Source organism: Bos mutus, chromosome X (genome assembly GCF_027580195.1).
Source record: "Bos mutus isolate GX-2022 chromosome X, NWIPB_WYAK_1.1, whole genome shotgun sequence".
Lineage (NCBI taxonomy): Eukaryota > Metazoa > Chordata > Mammalia > Artiodactyla > Bovidae > Bos > Bos mutus.
Window position 1 is genome coordinate 91525686 of NC_091646.1, and position 16038 is coordinate 91541723.

The following is a 16038-nucleotide window of genomic DNA, read 5'->3' on the forward strand; positions in this document are numbered from 1 at the left end:
CCCCACCTCTTGCACCTCTGCTCATATCTCGTTTTCTCCCCCTCCCTCTGCCCTAGCCACCCTGGCCTCCTTGGTGCTCCTGGAATGTCCCAGGCCATCCTGCCTTAGGACCTTTGCACTGACTGTTTTCTCTCGCTGAAACACTCTTCATCCAGATAACTGTCTGGCCTACTCCTTCACCTCCTTTGAGCCTTTGCTCCAATGGCACCTTCTTTTTTTTTTTTTTTGGAGAGAAGCAAGAATGTTATTTTAATTTAACATCAACAATGACAGCACAGGGAAGAGGCAGTGGAGAGAAGACACTCAGGTTTCCTGTATCCCAACCAGTCTTAATTTTAATGGCAGAGCCCCAGCAACTGGAAGCACCCCAGCTCTGGTGCCTCTCAGTAGAATGGGAAGGGGCAGGGAATTGGAACTCAGAGGCTAAGATCTTAGAGAAGGGCTGATGGCAAGCCCAGGGAGAGGCCGCAAGGCGGAGGGGAGTCCTCTAGCGCAGGTCTTCAGCCGTGAACATGCCCCTGGCCCTGCGCAGGATGGAGTCCTTGGCAGCATCATACGGGTGCTCCTTGGACGGGATCTCCAGTACAGCGGGAATGGAGCGCTGGTGGGCGTCAAGGGCGTGCCGCACCATCTCTGCAATGTACTGGTTGATAAGGATGATGCCGATGTCATCCCGGTTTAGAAACTGCCGGAAAGTGTCTTCGATCTCATTGATGGTAGTATCCTTCTCCACCACCAGGAAATTAGGGTGGCGGTTCTTGTTAAGCTCCCCCTATGCCGCCCAGCAGGAAGCCAGTCACAGTGTCCTCGTCTCCGATCACCGCAATTAGCTTCCCCCTCCCCGCCATCCTCACAGACCACCCGAGATCCTCAGCGACCGCCGGGTGTCACCGAAGCCCCGCCTTCGCAGCGCACCGCCTTTTCGGCCGCCCAATGGCACCTTCTTGATGAGGCCTCCCTGACCACCCTATTCAATGCAGCCACCACCCACATCTCATCCTCCCAACTCTCCTTTTCTTCTCTCCTTTTACATTTTCCTTGGCATTTCTCTTTTAAAGAAATGCAGTCATTTCTCCTGTAGTATGTTCATTGTCTTGCCCCATTCCTAGAATGCAAAATCCATGAGGGGATGGAGTCTTCTGTCCATTTTGTTCACCGATACATCCCCAGCACCTAGGCCAGCTCCTAGCACCTGGCAACCGCTCACAAAATATTTGTTGAATAAAGGAGCCTAGGTTATAGATCTCTCTTGGATTCAAAAAAGGAGTCTGGCCCTCCTGGAGGTAAAAGCATAAAAGCAGCCAGAGCCCCCAATTTGTTTGCCCCCCAGGGAAGCTCTGGGCAGGGATCTCCCTCCTTCCTAGAGATTCTCCCAGCAATGCTTCTCCATGTCTCCTACGACAGCTTTCCTTTAATGAGGAAGTTCTTCCCTCACAGAAACCCAGCTGCACTGCATACCCTCAACTCCCCAAGCAGGGCTGAGACCTGGTGACAGGATGAGGGTCCCAGGAGCAGGCCAGTGGAAGCCCCCGTGGCCTGTGTTGGTAGCAGGGAAACCTGGCCATGGTGGCCTATCCTGATACGTACCCCAAAGGCTAGGAGAGGCCTCGCCACATCAGCACACACCTCCCTTAGAGTTTTGGGGCCTGCTGAGGAGGAGGCCATGGGTGACTGCTGCTAAGTCGCTTCAGTCATGTCCGACTCTGTGCGACCCCATAGACAGCAGCCCACCAGGCTCCCCCGTCCCTGGGATTCTCCAGGCAAGAACACTGGAGTGGGTTGCCATTTCCTTCTCCAGTGTATGGAAGTGAAAAGTGAAAGTGAAGTCGCTCAGTCGTGTCCGACTCTCAGCGACCCCATGGACTGCACCCTACCAGGCTCCTCCAACCAATGGGATTTTCCAGGCAAGAGTACTGGAGTGGGGTGCCATTGCCTTCTCTGCCATGGGTGACAGAGGGTCCATTTTGAGCAGTTAAAACATAATCCTTCCAAGCCATCTCTCAAGTCTTAAAGAAAATTCCACAGGTTCTCCACAGTAAGCACTAACTGGAACGTATACCCTTTTCAAAAGAAAAATAATAGTCATAATGATTTCTTCCTTCAATGGGCCAAGTTCTGGGAGACCAGGCAGGCCCTGCATCTACTTAGATAGCCCAAGAAGCAGACGAGATTCACCCATCCACCACTCACAAACATGTTGAAATTTCAGGTTTGGCAACTGAGGCTCAAAATGAGACTGTTTGGCTTTGGCAGACCTGCTTGAGCACGCTGGCTTCAGCTTCATGTTGGTGATTTAGCAAACACTTGGGAGGCGGGGCACTCAGGTCATCAACAGGCAAGGCTCACCAACCTGGCACTGAGTGCTGAGGCAGCATTTTGATAAGACTAGGGATGAGAGCAGGGAGAGGTTTCCTAGCAGAGAGGACTCCAGGGGTGGTGGAGATGATGGGGTGCGTGTTGAAGGCATGGTAGCAGATCAAAGGGCCCCCTCGGGCCAAACCTGTGGAAAGCCTTTTGATCTCCTAATCACATCTATTTACCTTGGGTCCAGCCTGAGACAAAAGAACTGCCCAGAAGGACCAGCCTGTGATGGCAAGCCGGGCTCCTGAGGACTACTCAGAGCTCTTGCTTCTTTGGAGATACTCAGGATTCTGTGGGTGTTTCTTGGGCACTACTGGAGCCGAGAGAGCTGCCAATGTGGCGAGGGCGCAGGGGTGGAGAAGCCACTGGGCTGTGACCTCAGTGGCAGCCAGATGCAGAGGCAAGAGCAGCCATGTCCATGAGGCTTGAAAGTGTTAGTCACTCAGTCATGTCTGACTCTTTGGGATGCCATGGACTGTAGCCCGCCAGGCTTCTCCGTCCATGGGATTCTGCAGGCAAGAATACTGGAGTGGGTTGCCATGCTCTCCTCCAGAGGATCTTCCTAACCTAGGGATCAAACCCGGGTCTCCTGCATTGCAGATGGATCCTTTACCGTCTGAGGCACCAGAGAAGCCCCCATGGGGCTTACTTGTCCTCAAAGACCTCCAAGTGTGCATTGTGGGGAGGTGGGCCAGAGGGTGAGAGAAGCCAATTTCGAAGTAGCCTTTCATCCGACCTCCCCACATCTAATAACAATAGTAATCACAGCACTTACTTCACATCTGGCAGTTTTCTTCAGACTTTCCATCCTATTTTAATATCTGTTTTACAAATGAGGGAGCTGAGGCACAGCAAAGCTAAGTGACTCATAAAAGGTTACCCGATTTGCAAATGGTGGAGCAGGAGGCTTTCCCCTAGAGCCTCTGGCCCCACCATCCACATGTCTCACTACTAAGCCCACGGCCTCCTCACTCTTTCTTCCCCTCCTGCCTTCTGACTCTGAACTAGAGTCTAGCAGGCAGAACTAGCCCCTCAGGGGCCCTGATCTGCCTCTAACATCCAGGTTCATCATTTCACCTCCCTGAGTCCTTCGCCTCATCCGTTTTCTCAAATGCTGATAACAGACGCCCACTCCATACCCGCATGGAAGCAGGGGGGTGGGTGGCAGTTGAAGCTTGGGAGATGCCAGGAATGTGAACATGTTTTTTAAAAAACCACCAAACGTCTATTGTTCTTTTCTTTCCTCCTCTCAACTCCTCTGGGCTTCCTGCGAGATCAAAGTTATGAGAGGTGTGTGCTGAAAAGAGTTTGGTGGGTGGGGAGGGGGGCGCGGGCAGAGCTGCCTGGCAAGAGCGGGTTGGAGTCTTTTCCTAACTTTGAACCTATTCTTCTTTTAGGACCTACCAGCAGAGTCATTTGTCTCTAACTCCAGGAGGCGCCATTCACATAGGATATAGCACTAATGGTGACCGTGGAATCATTCAACATGCCTACCAGGCTGAGTGGGAGAAGCTTCTCCAAAGGGCACAATGGCCTGGGGAACAGCCCAGTCCTGACCACAACCCCTGGGTATGGGGAGTAGAGACTTAAAGGTCTGAGGCCTTGGGAGGGGAGGTGGTTAGAGGAAGGGCAGAGGCCAAGAGAGGGGTCTGGGGGAGGCCAGGCAGGCAAAGGAGCAGGGACAGCCAAGAGGGAGCAGCTCAGGGACGTCTGCACCCCACCCCCGCTCGGGCTGGGCTGTGGGAGGGAGACCCTGACCACATCAGGGGTGTGTGGCGAGGAAATGAGGCCTCCTCAGGAACGAGCTGCAAATGAGAACCGTATGGAGTTTCGGGATCCCCGCAGGAACACAGGGAAAGGATACAGTTGCGTCCATGGGAAAGTTATTATCATCTCCGCTGAAGTTAAACATTCAGGAGGCTCTGTTTTCCATCTCCTCTGCCTGGGAGCCTGCGAAGGGGGAGGAGGCTTGGGGGGCTTGTCGGGAGGGCCTGGTGGGTCATGTTTTCCGAGGGGAGTCAGGGACAGGGAGGCCCTGCGTCTGCTTGCTCCTTCTCCAGTGCTGGGGAAGCTGGTTTGCCGAGGGCATGCTCTCTGTGGGGGCTGTCAGGTTGCTTCGCCTCTGCAAGAACCTGGGCAGAGGGAGGGGAGGATGAGGGAGAGGCCTGGGGCCCTGAAGAGACAAACAGGTCATGTAGAACATCGGCCGAACTGCAGGAAGGTGAGGGCTTCAGGCTTATGGACAGTCCTCTATTCGTTCAAAATGTACTAGGAATGGAAGTGTCAGGCATAGACGTCCAAGAAGGGATGAAGACCAGCCTCCAGGTTCTGGGCCTCCATCAGCATCCACTAGTGACCTTTGGGACAATAAAGCCGCCTCAGAGAATGGTCCTCCTACTACGGCTGCCCTTAGAGACCGGGGAGAAGCTGGGTTTTCAGGCTTGGAGGGAACAAGTGTACCGGGCTGAGCAACCTCCAAGCCTAAGGAGCCCGAACACCTTGGCAGGCCCCTCCGAGGCCCCCACCTCAGAGACGGCTCCCTCCATGCTCTCCCTCTGCCCAGGGATTTTTTCCTTCACTGAACTTGGAAGGCAGAAGGCTGCCTGCTACCTGCCTCACAGCAACTCCCTACCCTCTATTTCATAGCTCCACTGAGATTTTCTGAGCTTTTCTTTCAAGAATAACAACAGGGAAAGACAGGAGATTTTTAAAGTCTCCTTTCACACACACTACACACACCACTTTTCTGGGCAGACAGATGCCTGTCTGAGTGCCAGGTGCATCGCTGGATCTGCAAAGGCCATTCCCACACTGCCCAGCCTCAGAGGACCTCCTAGGCACTGTCCCCAGAGACCCCAGTCCTGCCTGTATAGATGACAAGTATGGTGGAGATGGTGCAAGACCCAGGCCTTGGCACTAGTTCTGCCACCAATCAAGCCACATTAACCTCTCAGACCAGTTTTCTCAACCGTCAAAGTGAGGAAAGTAACACCAGTTGCCAGAAAGGTTTTAAGGATTAGCTGACAAAATACATCTAGCCCATGGAAGACACATGCCAAATGGATTCCTCTTCTGGCCACATCCCTGACCATGGAGAGATGGGCCTTGAGGACTGGAACTCAAATGAATTAGCAATCAAATTTAAATGCTAATAACAGAGACCTAACTAGAGTCTTAAAATTTGAGGTTTATCCTCTCATAAAAAAAGAGTCCAGCAGTGGGCAGTCTAGAGCTGGTGTGGCAGTTTTACAGTCATCAGGGTCCCAAGTTTCTTCTGTTTCTGCTTTACTTTCTTCAGCATGGGGCATCTATTCTCAAGGTCACAAGATGGCTGCTGCAGCTCCAGCCATCATCATCGCAGGCAGGAGAGGTATAGAAAGAAGGAGAAGGGCAAGGGGCAAAGAGGACTCTTCTCAGTCAAAAGAGCCCTTTGAAAACTTGCCCTTATATATATTATGAGCCATCTCTAAGATTCAAGCAAAGCTGGGAATATAATCTTTTAGCTGCAGAGAATGCTGCCCCTAATAACGTCAAAGGAAGATGGGGAGAAGGCAGAGCTGATATTCACGAGCACAGCAGCACTGTGGTTAAAATAGTAAAATATCTCCATACTGATGATAAATGGCCCCTTTCCCAAGCCTTGTCCCCAGTGTCCCTTCTTATGGCCCTGACCCCTCCTCTATCTCCCTGTCACCTAGCAACAGAAGAGTCAATGTCTAGCCCAGGAGAAGGCCTCCAGAACTCCGCTTCAGCACTGGGCAGGCATCTGATCTGATTGCTCAATTGCCTGTCCTAAATGGTGGTGAAATATTTCAAACATCAGCCTTGGAAGGATGGGTGCCAAGCCGGTGAATAGCCCAAATGAAGGTTCCTAGTAGCTGCACAGGAAGACAGAAAAGAAATGAGTGATAGCTCAAAGGACACAGAGCAATTCTACCCAGCATGACTTGGTCTGTTCTCTAGGATTAGAAGTACCATTAGAACTGGCCAATCACGGCCCCTGGCCTCAGCCCCATGCTCTACAGGGTCCTGCTCTGGCCATATCTCTGCCCATGGAGCAAGGCATCCATCAGACCAAAGGGACACCCACTTGGAGCCTCGTCTCCCCTCTAGTCATGCTCTGGGATCCTGGGACCCCAGAATTCCTCCCCCCGCAGACAGCCCTAAGTTCACTACCAGGGACTGCCCGGACCTCATCCCCTCATCTGTCCTCCCAAGGATACACGTCACTCTTTCTCCACACCCTTAGGTGGCCCAGAGGTGAATGTGTGCAGGGGCAATTTGGGGAGGGCAGAAAATAGACAGCACTGGACTGGTGGGCTAGAGGGTGAGCATATACATACAGCAGGCCCTTTCCAGGGTGGGATGGGAATGGGCAGGGCGGTGGGGCTGGTGGTGGTTAGGAGTCATCGGTGCTCCAGTGCCAGACGCTGCAGAATCCAAGACTGAAATTCACACCTGACCTTTCCCATCACTGTGAAGTTACGTTTGTCAACAAACTTTGGAAAGCTTGATTTTGATTTTTAGTTATTTAGACACAGAATGTGGGCTTTTGTGTGTATTCCTGTCCTGGCCACTGACAAAAGATAGGGGTGGGCATGTCCACAGTGATCACCCATTTGTACATCTGGCCTCTGTTATCTTGAGCAGGAATAATCAGAGCTGAGAGCAGATCCAGATGGAGTGAGCCGGGATCGAGGCCCAGGGGGTAGATCTTCCTGTCTGCTGTGGGAGCCCTGACAGTATCGTGAAGCAAGGCTGGGGCTCTGAAGTCTGGCTGTGTGTTAAGGACCACCCTGGTCCCTGCAAGGATCTTGAATGAGCATATCTTCTGAGGCTGGTGAACCAGGCTGTGCGGATGTGGGCACTGCTAGTGGCGGAGGGGATGGAGTCACCCACCCAGGTCTGCTCTCAAGTCCACAGGGAACCACATACAAGAGGCTGCGTGTGAGCTTAGTTCTGATGGACCACACGGATGCCACCACAAGCAGGACAGCCCTGTGAAAAGGCAGCAGATGGAAAGACCCAGCCCCATCTCTGAAGGAACCCCCCTTTTCCAGTCATAGGGAAATAAGAGCCTTGGGCATGGTCTCAGAGCTGCCCCTTTCCCCATGGAGCCTGATGGAAATAGCAGTTCAGGCCCACCTCTCTATGCAGAGACAGACATGGAGCACACCACAGTGGCTGTGAGGGGACCTGAGCTGCTCCTCATTCTCGCCCCCAGCCGGCAAGCCAGTCCCTGTGCCCGGGGCTTTCCACGTGCAGCTCCCCTGCCTCCCCGAAGCCCCCCCTTCTTCTCTTTCCCCGGAGAGGTCTCACTACGCTTGAGCTTCATTCAATTCAGTTCAGTCACTCAGTCGTATCCAACTCTTTGCAACCCCATGGACTGCAGCACGCCAGCCTTCCCTGTCCATCACCACCTCCCGGAGCTTGCTCAAACACATATCCATTGAGTTGGTGATACCATCCAACCATCTCATCCTCTGTCGCCCTTCAAGAAAACACTACAGCTGAGAGTGGCCGCACATATCGGTCAGCCACTCTCCTAAAACTCGATGATAAATTGATGCCTAGGCACTGTCTGGGCACCCTTTGAGGGAGAGAGTCCTAGTTTTCATGTGTCACCCAGAAAAAAACAACCCCGGTGATTTGGGTTTCTTTAGAGTAAATGCTTTTCAGTATAGGTGTGTCCGGCTAGCCTTTTCACTAGGAAATCCTGTTTTGGCTAACTTTTTTTAAATTAAATTTCATTGGAGTATGTAGTAGCTGTTTTACAATGTTGTGTCAGTTTCTGCTGTGCAGCAAAGGGAATCAGCTATATGTATCCATGTATCCTCTCTGTTTTGGATTCCCTTGCCATTTAGGTCACCACAGGGCATTTAGTAGGGTTCCCTGAGCTTTAAAGTGTATCATAAAAGCTTTCATGGCTTGGAAGAAATAAGCATCGGAGAGCAAAGGGGAGAAGGTGGGGGCTGGGAGAGAGAGATGGGAGAGCTCACTTCCTGCGAGAGGTTTTGTCAACACCCCACACAAAATCTAAATCCCCTGTTACATTCTCTCTGCGTTGGACATTTTTCCTCCAGAGCATTTATCTCAATTTGTAATTATGCATTTACTTATAAGGCGATTTGTTTTCCAGCTGAAGTTAGGAACTGTGCCTGTTTTGTTTTCCAGAGTCTAGCCATTGCCCAGCACAGCTTAGGCCCTCAATAAATACGCATAAAATGAACTCATGAATTCTCCAAGGGAACGGGTACAAAAACAAAGTTATAAGAACTTGCAGGAGAATGAGACCAGCTGCCACGTACCCGCAAACCAATTCCAATTATTGGTTGGGATTCGCCCCAAAACAGAATATCTGAGAGGAAGCTGATACTGCCCTGGAGCTCCAAAGATATACCCGAATGCCTCCTGCCCCTCACCCCAGCTGTCCCAGTTACAATACACTGCAGAATGAATTTTCCCGAGACTCAGTAACATAAAAAAAATAATAATTATGCTCACAGATACTTCAGGTCAGGAATTCAGACAGCGGGGACAACTTGTCTCTTCTCCGGGATGTCTGGACCTCAACTGGAAGGCTCGGAGACTGGAGAGGCGGGGCGCTGAGGGATGATGTGGGTTATCAGCTGGGGTGTCAATTTCTCTCCCCATGAGCCTCCCCGTGCAGCCTCTCGCTTGGGCTGGTTTGGACTTGCTTCACAGCTTGGCCGCTGGGTTGGAAGAGAAGCATCCCAGGTGGGAAGCTGTATCACCTTTCATGACCCAGCCCCAGCAGCCAGTGAGCATCACCTGTGACTCCTTCCATTTATGGAGTTAATTACAAAGTTCCACCCAGGATGGAGGAGGGGGACTCAGACTCTACCTGTTGATGGGAGGGTGCCATGGTTCTAGAAAAAGAGGTAGGACCAGAAATATTGTTGTGGGCATTTTGGGGGGGGAATAAAATCTGCCACACACCTGACACCAATGTGCCAGTCCCCAGTCTCGTGCCCTCACTTTCCTCCCCACTCCTCCCCTTCCTCGGCTCGGCTTTGCCTGTGTGATTCCTGGAGTCCATGGAAGGCGCTGAAAGGACACTGCAGGACAGGAGGAAGGGACAATTCAGGGTATTGCTTCTCCTTGCTGTCTGCTTCAGGAGCAGGAGTTCCTCAGTGGCTGCAGATCCCAGAGGGTAGAACCACCGCAGCTCCAGTGTCTGCCCCCTGAGCCGACTTCCAGGCCCCAGTGGTCCAAGTCTTCCTGCATCCCTCCAGCTTCAGGGCCAACATACGCTTCCTGCACGCACTTATCTCAATGTTGCCCCCCCTTCTCCATTTTCCATCACATGTGTAAACAATTTTATGCATTAAGTTCCAACTGCTCCAAACACCTAGAATAGTTCCTGTATCCTTGATTGGACTTTGACCAACATAACTAGCAAGGGCCAGCGAGAGCTTGCAGGAATGCAGACGAGGTCATGCTCTCACCCTGTCACTCCCTTTGATTCTGAATGATCTGTCTTTCTCCTGAATTCTAAAACAGCAAAATTAAGAGTCTTTGGGACCCCTGTGTTCATAGACAGAATTTTCATTTTGCTTTTCAGACATTTAGAGTATTTGTCTCACTTTGATATTAATAGGTCTTCACTGGGTTGTTTTTTTTTTTCCAGCCATGCAGCCCAGCTTGTGGAATCTTAGTTCCACGACCAGGGATCGAACCCTAGTGCTGGCAGTGTAAGCGCAAAGTCCTAACCACTGGACCACTCTTCACTTTCCCAGCTCTTCGCTTTCTCGAGCGTACTTTGGACCCACAGGACCCTCATTCCCAGGGCCAGGGACCAGAGAGCCAAAAATGTTGACTATAGTGCACGTGGCAGCTCACCTCCACAGAGCCCCACCTCCCATTACTCACCTCCCATTGCTCACGTCCCTGCATATTCCTGCCTTGATCAATAGGATCTTGTAGGCAAAGACAGAGTGTGATTTCTGAGGCTAGATCAAAAATATGGTGGCTTGGGCTCCCCTGGTGGCTCAGTGGTAGAGTCCGCCTGCCAATGCAGGAGTCTCGAGTTCGATCCCTGCTCCGGGAAGATCCCACATGCCTCGGAGCAACTAAGCCTGTGTGCCACAACTACTGGGCCTGTGCTCTAGGGCCAGGGAGCTGCAGCTCCTGAAGCCCTCATGCCCTAGAGCCAGGGCTCCACAACAAGAGAAGCCACTGCAACAAGAAGCCAAGCATCGCAACTGGAGAGTAGCCCTCACTCACCACAACTAGAGAAAAGCCCATGCCGCAGTGAAGACCCAGCACTGCCAAAAATAAATATTAAAAAAAAAAAATACTGTGGCTTGCACCCTGCTCTCTGTTGGTCAACCTATCTGGGGCAAGCCAGCTACCATGCTATGAGGATACTTTACAGAGAGTGCTATGGAGATGGCCATACAGTGAGGAACTGAGGCCTCCTGCCAATATCCATAAAAGTGGGCCATCTTGGAAGTGGATCCCTCAGCCCCAGTCAAGCCTTCTGTTGACTGTGGCCCCAGCCAACATCTTGACTACAACCTCATGAGAATCTTGAGCCAGACCATGGAGCCAAGCTGCTCCTAAATTCTTGACCCACAGAAACGGTGAGGTAATTCAGATCGGCTGTTGTTTAAAGCCACTAAGTTCTGGTGTGATTTGTTATACAGCAATAGATAAATAATCTAGCACAGTAACCCACTCCAAGAGCGGCTCTGAGGATAGAAACCCTGCTGTTGACCCCTAGGAGGTGGGCATCTCCACATCCAAAAATGTCTTCCAGGTGGATAAGGAACGATACATTAAAAACCTATGAAAGAACCAGAAGAAAACAGAAACTAATATTTTACATGATTGGGATAAGAAAACATTTCCTAGGCAAGCCGTGAAATCCACAAGTCATGGAGAAGATGGGCAGATTTGACGATGTAGAAGTAAAACCTTGCATATGAAACGAAGACATCATGAACAATGTCTAAGATAAATAACACACTGGGAGAAAAAATGTGGGGAAGAAGGCGAAGGCAAACACCACAATGCCACATGGAAAGGGTAGGAAGAGCAGGTTTTATTGGGAAATTTTTCAAGTACACAGCAAGATGAGGTACACTCACCCTGTGTTCTCCTCAGTCCACTCTGGGTGCTGCCTTTTAATCGTGTAGGCTGAAGAGGCTTTACATACAGGGAACACTCAAGACTTGGAGGTATGCACGGGAGGAAGGGGAGCCCTCAGCCCAAAGCAAACTTGGGTTGAGTCACAGCCACTCCCACTGAGGGAAGGGCAGAGATTCTCAGCCTGAGCAAGCAACAACAGAAGGATTCCAGGAGTCATCATTGAACCATTCTGCTTGTGACTCCACAAAATGTTTGCAACATACATAACCGGCAAAATGGTACTATCTCAGATAAGCAAAGAGTTTCTACAAATTAGAAAAAAAACAGTCCAATTACAAAAAGCAAAGTATAGGAACACAAAACACAGATGAAGAAGTACATAAGACACAAAAACATATGAAAAGATGTTCAATTTCACCCAGTGATGAGTAATATACAAAATTAAAACCAAAATGAAATACCATTTTTTAACTGTTCCCCTGGCAAAAAAAAAAAAAAGGAAACAATTGACTGTAGCTCAAGTTGGTGGGAGGGTAAATTAGTTCAGTATTTTTTGTAAAGCAATTTGGCAGTATCTTTCACAACTGTAAGTGTATAAATTCTCTTTGCTCAATATCCCCTACAGAAATCAGTCTTAAGGAAACACAAAAACTGAAAGAGACATGAATTCACTCATTCCAAAAATATTTATTGCCTGCTATATATTGTCACCCTGTTTATTTAACTTCTATGCAGAGTACATCACGAGAAACGCTGGACTGGAAGAAACACAAGCTGGAATCAAGATTGCCGGGAGAAATATCAATAACCTCACATATGCAGATGACACCACCCTTATGGCAGAAAGTGAAGAGGAACTCAAAAGCCTCTTGATGAAAGTGAAAGTGGAGAGTGAAAAAGTTGGCTTAAAGCTCAACATTCAGAAAACGAAGATCATGGCATCCGGTCCCATCACTTCATGGGAAATAGATGGGGAAACAGTGGAAACAGTGCCAGACTTTATTTTTCTGGGCTCCAAAATCACTGCAGATGCTGACTGCAGCCATGAAATTAAAAGACGCTTACTCCTTGGAAGGAAAGTTATGACCAACCTGCTGCTGCTGCTACTAAGTCGCTTCAGTCGTGTCTGACTCTGCGCGACCCCAGAGACGGCAGCCCACCAGGCTCCCCCGTCCCTGGGATTCTCCAGGCAAGAACATTGGAGTGGGTTGGCATTTCCTTCTCCAATGCATGCAAGTGCAAAGTGAAAGTGAAGTCGCTCAGTCGTGTCCGACTCTTAGCGACCCCATGGACTGCAGCCCACCAGGCTCCTCCATCCATGGGATTTTCCAGGCAAGAGTACTGGAGTGGGGTGCCACTGCCTTCTCCATGACCAACCTAGATAGCATATTCAAAAGCAGAGACATTACTTTGCCAACAAAGGTTCGTCTAGTCAAGGCTATGGTTTTTCCAGTAGTCATGTATGGATGTGAGAGTTGGACTGTGAAGAAGGCTGAGTGCTGAAGAATTGATGCTTTTGAACTGTGGTGTTGGAGAAGACTCTTGAGAGTCCCTTGGACTGCAAGGAGATCCAACCAGTCCATTCTGAAGGAGATCAGCCCTGGGATTTCTTTGGAAGGAATGATGCTGAAGCTGAAACTCCAGTACTTTGGCCACCTCATGCAAAGAGTTGACTCATTGGAAAAGACTCTGATGCTGGGAGGGATTGGGGGCAAGAGGAGAAGGGGACGACAGAGGATGAGATGGCTGGATGGCATCACTGACTCGATGGACGTGAGTCTGAGTGAACTCCAGGAGTTGATGATGGACAGCGAGGCCTGGCGTGCTGTGATTCATGGAGTCGCAAAGAGTCGGACACAACTGAGCGACTGATCTGATCTGATCTGATTCCATGTACTGGGGGCTGTTCCAGGTGTTGGCACCATTCCAGGTGCTAGGGGATGGAGCAGTGAAAAATCAAGTTCCTGCTCACTTTCTAACAGAGGACACAATTAAAAACCTGTGGGCAATTAAGAATAAATTTTTTAAAAAGTAAGAAACAAAAAACGTATGAGCAAATGAGGTACGTTTACACTCACCAGGGATGCTACAAGTAAAAAGACTGACAATGTTGAGTGCTGATAAGAATATGGAGCAACCAGAACTCTCATACTTTGCTGGTGGGCATGTAAAATAATTTGTCAATTTCTTATAAAGTGAAATATACAGTTGTCATATAAACCTGTATTAGCACTCTTAGGTATTCACCTAGAAGAAAGGAAAACATATGATAACAAATCCTTGTAGATGAACATTCATAGCACTTTTATTTATAACTGACCCAAATGTCCATCAATAGAAGAATAGACAGATTGTGATATATCCACACAAAGATAGACTACTCAGCAATAAAAAGGAATTAACTACAGGTACACACAACATAGATGAACCTCTAAAACATGCTGAAGAAAATATTATGTAGTCACATAAATACAAGTCACATAAGAGGGCATCCTATATGATTACATTTATTTGAAACACCAGAAAAGACGAAAATTGATCTCTACGGGCAAAGCAAATCAATGCTTGGCTGCGGGGTGGGAGGAGGGGATTGACTGCAAAGGGGCACGAGGAAACTCTGGGGTGATGAAAATGTTCTAGACTTTGATTATGGGACTTCCCTGGTGGCTCAGATGGTAAAGCGTCTGCCTACAATGCAGGAGACCTGGGTTCAATCCCTGGGTCGGGAAGATCCCCTGGAGAAGGAAATGGCAACCCACTCCAATATTCTTGCCTGGAAAATCCCATGGACGGAGGAGCCTGGTGGGCTACAGTCCATGGGGTCGCCAAGAGTTGGACACGACTGAGCGACTTCACTTTGATTATGGTAGTGGTTACATGGGTGGTGGTCACATGGGCTATGTTTGCCAAAGCTCATCAATCTGTATACTTAAAATAGGCGTATTTTATTATGTGTAAATCATCACTAAAGTTTTTGAAAAGAAAATGTGTGGGTGGACTCTTGCTATCTAATGCACAATCCCACCCACAAGAGCTTCTGAGGCAAAAGCGTGGGTTCTATCTCATGGCCTGCAAATAAGGCACCAAGCGCCATGCTAGCATGCGTGAGAGACACTGAACCCCACAGCCACACAGCGGGCACAAGGGGACACCTGGCAGGAAGTGCTCGCTCTCTCAGGAAGTACAAGACAGTGTTTTGATCAGAAGCAGCAGATGTGAACTGAAATAGTACTGCTCTAGGATGTCAGGGTGGAGAGGGCAGTGGCACCCCACTCCAGTACTCTTGCCTGGAAAATCCCATGGACGGAGGAGCCTGGTGGCTTGCCGTCTATGGGGTCGCACAGTCGGACACGACTGAAGCGACTTAGCAGCAGCAGCAGCAGGATGTCAGGGACTCATTGCCCAAAAGCTGAATCCACCTCATTCTATCAGTCAAAGCAGGCACAGGACCCACCTGGGTTCAAAGCAGTAGAGAAACAGACCTGTCTACCTGATGGAGGCGTGGTGGGTCACACTGCAGAAAAACACATGGGATATTATGGCAGGCATCTTTTAAAAGTGCAACCCACCCCAACAATATATACAGTGAAATCTCATTTTTCTTCGCTCTTTAGTGGAGTTTTAAATTGGGCTCCAACAATATTGACAAAGGGCAAAGGTTTGAGAAAGGCAGGATTATTGGCAGTCAGCCCAGTGGCATACAGAGCTTTACTAAACATACGTTAGCAGTATTAGGTGTTTCAGAAGTTAGTGTCTCCAAATAACTGATTACTTTTCCCTCTACAGCCCCTGGAGTGTTCAGTAGTGTCTCTCTTACTCCAGGATTCCCCTCTGCTATTAGCCCTCTCCCCTCCCTTTGGGTCAACCTAATCTGAAAGGTATTTCTCTGGGCCACATCTGACTCTACAGAGTCAGTTCAGCTCAGTCGCTCAGTCGTGTCTGACTCTTTCAGACCCCATGAATCGCAGCACGCCAGGCCTCCCTGTCCATCACCAATTCCTGGAGTTTACCCAAACTCATGTCTATCAGTCAGTGATGCCATCCAGCCATCTCATCCTCTGTTGTCCCCTTCTCCTCCCACCTTCAATCTTTCCCAGCATCAGGGTCTTTTCAAATGAGTCAACTCTTCGCATGAGGTGGCCAAAGTACTGGAGTTTCAGCTTCAGCATCAGTCCTTTTTTTTTTTTTTTTTTTTTTAGCATCAGTCCTTCCAATGAACACCCAGGACTGATCTCCTTTAGGATGGACTGGTTGGATCTCCTTGCAGTCCAAGGGACTCTTAAGAGTCTTCTCCAACACCACAGTTCAAAAGCATCAATTCTTCGGCGCTCAGCCTTCTTCACAGTCCAACTCTCACATCCATACATGACTACTGGAAAAACCATAGCCTTGACTAGACAGACCTTTGCTGGCAAAGTAATGTTTCTGCTTTTTAATATGCTTTCTAGGTTGGTCATAACTTTCCTTCCAAGGAGTTTAAGCGTCTTTTAATTTCATGGCTGTGATCACATTCTGCAGTGATTTTGGAGCCCCCCAAAAATAAAGTCTGACACTGTTTCCACT

At 49.5% G+C, this 16038-nt stretch overlaps 1 protein-coding gene across 1 annotated transcript; it reads right to left on the reverse strand.

The window, feature by feature from the left end:
* Window positions 1-252: 252 nt before the first annotated feature.
* Window positions 253-920, reverse strand: LOC102266709 (V-type proton ATPase subunit F). Its single transcript, XM_005889427.3, is given in 2 exon segments — window positions 253-772; window positions 774-920. Coding segments are annotated over 2 exon segments (360 nt in total). The 5' UTR covers window positions 849-920; the 3' UTR covers window positions 253-487.
* Window positions 921-16038: the final 15118 nt, after the last annotated feature.